General features: G+C 44.7%; 1 protein-coding gene across 1 annotated transcript; it reads right to left on the reverse strand.

Moving 5' to 3' along the window:
- Positions 1-345: 345 nt before the first annotated feature.
- Positions 346-5,008, reverse strand: aldh8a1 (aldehyde dehydrogenase 8 family, member A1). The gene is made up of 7 exons (XM_073492676.1): positions 4,757-5,008; positions 3,737-3,884; positions 2,675-2,830; positions 2,441-2,590; positions 2,096-2,352; positions 1,655-1,816; positions 346-1,569 (listed from the first exon to the last, which is right to left on the reverse strand). The coding sequence occupies exons 1-7, from the start codon at positions 4,895-4,897 to the stop codon at positions 1,117-1,119; spliced, it is 1,467 nt and encodes a 488-aa protein (XP_073348777.1). The 5' UTR covers positions 4,898-5,008; the 3' UTR covers positions 346-1,116.
- Positions 5,009-6,022: the final 1,014 nt, after the last annotated feature.

Raw genomic sequence — 6,022 nt, forward strand, 5'->3', positions numbered from 1 at the left:
GATTAAGTTTCTTGAAATGGGCAATAAATAAGTTTTGCCTTATCTGGGTCTTTCACATTTGAAGTCCTAATACGCACTAGTCACTGCATTTTAATTGCTCAGCATGGAGGACGGTGGTACAAAATATTCAGCCAAGAGTGAATGAAAGAGCGATTAGATTAGACAAAAGCATTGAAGCCTTGAGTTTGGCATTACAGAAGTGACCATAATTGGATGAGATGGTGGAGAATATACGTGGTAGTGACTTGTCAATGACAAGTTGGGCAAGCCCTAAAGCATACCTGGCTTTACTGTCCATTTTACTCTAAATGGAGACATAATTCACAAAATAAACAACATGCTGTATTGAAGTAGTGATAAACTCATTGGGAAACTGTTTATTGACATATTAGACTATAAGTTCACCCCAAAAATGACGATGGAAAATCGGGTGAAAAAATGTTTCTGGAGCTGAGTTGCAGCACTCTCCAAAAACTGAAGTAGATGGGGACTTTTAAAACAAAGCATTAAAAAAAAAAAAACATTAAATGGCTCAATGCAGCTCATCTGGTGTAATCTAAGTCTCTCGAAGGCCCAAGAACCCAAGTTGATTGGGTTGAACCCAAGTCCCCATCTACTTTAGTTGTTTAGGGAAACACTGCATCACTGTTTAGTTGTGAAGCTCCAGAAATCTTCGGTAGACCACAAGACTTCATCTGACTTTCCACTGGTATGATGGTGGGTAGACAATGACTGAGTTTTCATTTTTGGGTGAACTGTTCCTTTAAATCAAATGAGAAGCAGGGTCATTTTCTCATAAGCTTACATACAATTGTGAAACCAGTGGCACCGCAAGAATGTCAGTGATGACAGTGTTTTGCATTGTGATCTTCAGTTTATTCATCTGTATTGTTCCATTTTGAGCTTCTCTGACTTTTGTAATCTACAAATGTGACTTCATTACAGGCTGCAGTGATCCAGGAACGGCAGGAAGAGAAATTCGCTGTTGAAATTCATATAAACTGCAGACAGAGGTTGATAAATGTCAACTCCAAAACATTCTCCACATTTCTGAACCTGCTCTGAGGAGAAAATGAGTTTACCAATCGAGACTTCAGCCACTGCTGCCATCTCGCCTCAGTGTTTGATCGTGACAGTCTTCACCTCAGTGAAGAAGTGGTAGGAATCCCTCCCTCCCTCCCTCCCCACGCCAGAGTTCTTCATCCCTCCAAAGGGCAGGTTCAGATCTCTCACCAGCCAGCAGTTGGTCCACACCAGACCGGCCTGTAACCGCTTGGCCACCCGGTGAACCCTCCCCACGTCCCGGGACCACACGGTGGCAGACAGACCGTAGCGCACGCCGTTGCCCTTGGAAACAGCCTCATCCTCGGTGTCAAAGGGGCTGACGCAGGTGACGGGCCCGAAGATCTCCTCCTGTATGACGCGGGAGCTGTCAGATATGCCCGAGATGACAGTGGCCGGCATGAAGTAGCCGTTGGCGTTGCGCTTAGGGAGATCCAGCGGGTCAACCCCCTCACCGCAGTGGATGGTGCCGCCTTCGGACTTGGCGAGAGCAACGAAGCTTCGAACCTGGGGATCAAGAGAAAGCGGGATTTCAACTTTTTCATTCTCTTCAAATAGAAAATTCTTCTTTCAAAGCATTTTTCATGATCACCTTCTCCAGGTGCTCTTTGCTGATGAGCGCTCCGTTGTTGTTGCCGGGTTCAGAGGGCACACCTGTCTTCCACTTCTTAGCTGCAGCCACAAACCTTTCCAGAAACTCAGAGTAGATGCTCCTCTCTACGTAGATCCGACTGGTGCACAAGCAGATTTCACCCTGAGAGATGTCAAGAACGGGGAAAGACGGATGATTTTGATGAGGCACTGATTGTTTGGGACATTGTTTTCATGCATATACCTGTTACAAAACATGGAACGTGAGCTCCCCCGTGTGGACAAATCATGTCACTGCATCCTCATAATACAGACATTCAAAAATAACAGCCTAATTTCATTGACATTAAAGGAACAGTATGCAGAATTTTCAGGAAACAATGTATAGACTCATACTAAAATAATCCATCTGAATCATCACTGACTAACACTCTTTTCTTACCTGATTTGAGAAGCTGGAGCGAACCGTGGTCTCGATGCACTGGTCCAGGTCTGCATCAGCAAAAATCAGAGCAGGGTTTTTGCCTCCCAGCTCCAGCGAGAGCTTCTTACAGTAGGGGGCACTCTGCTCTGTGATGCGCTGGGCAGTTGCGGTGGAGCCAGTGAAGGAGATCAGCGGGACGTCAGGATGGCCGACGAGGGCGTTGCCTGCTCTCGGGCCGGTGCCAAACACAATGTTGACTACTCCTGGAGGAACGCCTGCAAAGACAGAAATGTTTATGAGAATCCTTCTAACTTCTGTGTGAGTAAGTGAACTGCTGCTGCATTGTGGGTGCTGTAGTCCTACCAGCCTGCTGCATCAACTTGCACATCATCCAGGCGGTCACGGAGGTCATCTCGCTGGGTTTTGCCACCACCGTGTTGCCTGTAGCGATCGCAGGCGCAATCTTCCAGGTCAGAAGGTACAGGGGGAGATTCCACGGGCTGATCAGACCAGCTGCAAACACAACAGCACCATTTAAAAACGCACACAGCACATATAACATTTACAGATTTTAATGCAAACACATTGAGCGCTCACCGACGCCCACAGGGCAGCGGATGGTGTAGTTCAGGCAGCCCATGTGGTCCATCTGGCTGCAGTCGGTGGTGTGGTGGAGCACCGAGGACGCGAAGAAGCGGAAGTTGTGCGCGGATCGGGGAATGTCCACAGTCCGCGCAAATGTGACTGTTTTACCTGTAATGTAACAACAAAGATACAGAAGTTTCCAATTTTGTGTGCTTAAACACTAATCAACAGCTTTTTATCAGTCTAACTTTGCTTTAGCGCTATCATCAGGTCAAAAATGTCCCTTTGACCCATACTTTGCATCCGTGACAACATCGCCCAAAAATCAAATGGCAGGATTTCCCTGAATGTAATTGTGAATGTTTGCGCTCCCAAAAATTACATGAAGTTTTTGTTGACCTCTGGAAATTTCATCTCTTGAAACTGTTCTGTGTTGAAGAAATATTCGAATTGACATTAAATTGACTCGAGCATTTGGGCCCCTCATCTGTTTATTTTGGTCAGTTAATGAGCTGTTCTCTAGTGCCACCCTCAGGCCAAATGTCAGCCTAGTGCACAACATGCATGAGTTTAATGACCCCCTTTTCATGAACCTACTTCCTCTGGCACTCCCACTGTTGCTACAAACCTAAAAATTATGTCCAGCACTTTCAGTCAATATTATGGCATAAACTGGGAACAGCCACAAACTATAAGAAAAAAAAAACCCCGGAGCATTCAGAAGCAAATCTGTGCACTACAGTTCAGTAACTTCTAGGCACTTATGATGAATGCTGCTCAAAGTACTGACTGAATTATTGTAGTAACATGTTTACAACGATTAACGATTCATCAGTATAGTGACTGGCAGATTACTTGATAATGAAAGTGATCTTTGGCTGCAGCCCTCAACATGTTGTCAGTCATCAGGCATTACTTCACTGGAACAGAAACTGCTTATAAGCTTTATGACATGTTTGATCCAAATGTTTTCCAGCAGTGTATGTGTGTAAGTTTTACACTCCTTGTAATCAAATTCTGACCCACTGACCCAGTCCAGTGTACAGTGTGCAGTAATATCACAGTATAAGACACCTTGGTCTCTGGACTCCGCTTGGGCAAACTCCTCCAGGTTGGCTTCCATCAGGTCGGCCAGCTTGTTGAGGACCTGCGCTCGCTGCTCCGGGCTGCGCTCAGACCAGCCGGGGAAGGCCTCTTTAGCTGCTGCCACCGCTGCCTCCACCTGCAGGCAGTAACATATTAACACACTCCTCTGTGTGACACTACATCAGGGTCAAGACCCACCATGTTGTCTGAAGATCAATCTGAGGGGGAAGTAACGGTTTCTTTTACATAAACGTATGCTCATTCACTCCAGTTAAGTAAATTTTTCTTGTGAAATACTGGATCCCTTCATCTCTCGCAGCCTTTAAAAATCCTTCAAATTGAAACTTCAGAGAAGGAAAAAAAAGTGCAAAGGTGCAAAAGCACACTGCCATTTTGATAATGGCTGATAACTTTAATTTCACAAAATACAACATGAGTAATGACAACTTTTAGGCCCTAAATAATAAATCTAACCACTGTTGAGCACAAAATATGAAGGTTAATTGACACGTGACAGCCCATGTTTAATGATTACTTGACTTGTTGACTCTGTAAAGAGCAAAGGTTCCTTCCTCCGCTCTATGAAACTGTGCAAGTGCAACTAAGTGCAAAATAAAATCCGTGACAGGCTTCTAATAAAATGCAATTCAGCACAACATCCCTGCAGTATTCGTAAAGTTTATGAGTGAGTTGAGCGGATGTGATGAGTCAAGCTAGGTTTGATTACAAAAAGGTTTCAAAAGTTGCAACATATGTCAAACACAGGTCAAATGCAACAACAAAGAGGAACAGTAGAGCCTCTGATAGACTTTGTGCAATCCCACAGACATTTCAGATTTGCTTCAACAAAATCTCAACATTAAGGCTTTATGAATGTATTATTGCAGAGCTGTTGCAGCAAAATAAAGAGCTTCATGCACCTGCTTTCATTCTCAACACAATTCTGCAGAGAAAACACAGAATGCATAGTGCAGCATAATAAAAATAAAGTAATACTGGATGCCCCACCTCCTCCTCTCCACTGTCAGGCACTTTGCAGTACACCTCTCCTGTGGAGGGGTCATAGGAGTCAATGTTACTCCGACAAGGCAGGAACTTCCCCCCGATGAAGTTCTCCAGAACCAAAAGCTGCTCCGAGGTCTTCGACATGGCTGTCAACTGATGCTTACAAAAAAATACAAAAAAAGACTGAGAAAATGACAGCAGACTGCTGCAGGTGACGTCTCTAGTCACTAGTTCACCTCGCCCTGAACGGATCCTCCCACTGAACAGTGAGCTCTACTGAGGGAAAGTACACATACTTGGAATTTGTACTTAAAGCTACTACAAGGACCTTCCTTCTTTGTTGATTCTGGCGGCCCCTGTTGATAAATAGTGAGACAGCAGCTTCCTTTTTCTGACTATAAAGGCGCACTCACGCTTGGCCCAGTTGCTCTGTACCTCCTCTCCAGTCCCCCGCCTGGAGGGGTGGGGGACTGGAGGCCTGCACTCACATTGCTCTCCAACCTCTTCCAACCGTGCCAGTACATACCATGCTTGAGCACGGTACGGAGCGCTCACACTTGTCAAACACACTGAACTTTGGGGGTCAAACGTGCTTGGGTACGGTACGGATTGCCAAGTGTGAGTGCACCCTAAGACTCCTCAATTCATTGCATTAAGAATAACTATAATAATAATAATTACACAAAAAATAATAAAATAATCTTCTTGCTAATGGTCTTGTTTGCTGTCAGATGTAAGTCAGATAGGGGCATCTGTATTAAACTGAGATTGTTTCATAACCCATATAGCAGTTCCTTGAGTAAATGGGGTCAATGTCCACCATTGGTACCGTGTACAAACTTTGACCTCTCTATTACATTCCCATGAAATGTGTCCCAACACCGGAGGGTCCCTCTCTCTTCCTGTTGCGTATAACTATGAACACAAGGAGAAATGCTTGCCCACGCATGAACAGGCACGAAAGAACACGTCAACTTTGTGTGTTGTCCAACATGTTGAGCACTTATGTACAAAATCATGTAACTGTCAGTTTTAAAAAGTACAGACTCAGGATGCCAGCTTCCTATGATGAAGCCATAGCATCATTCATCCATTTACAGAGAAAGTGATTCATCATCATGGCCCACCAGACTTGAAACTGCAGTTATTGCTCAACATCAACCTGCTCTTGGCTCTTTAGATGCCTCAGAGGCTCCTCAGGGGTCTTTGTATTTCAAATGTGTTCCCCAGTGATCGACATATTAAACTGCATGACTTTATGCACTCCTG

This window comes from Pagrus major, chromosome 22 (genome assembly GCF_040436345.1).
Source record: "Pagrus major chromosome 22, Pma_NU_1.0".
Taxonomy (NCBI): domain Eukaryota; kingdom Metazoa; phylum Chordata; class Actinopteri; order Spariformes; family Sparidae; genus Pagrus; species Pagrus major.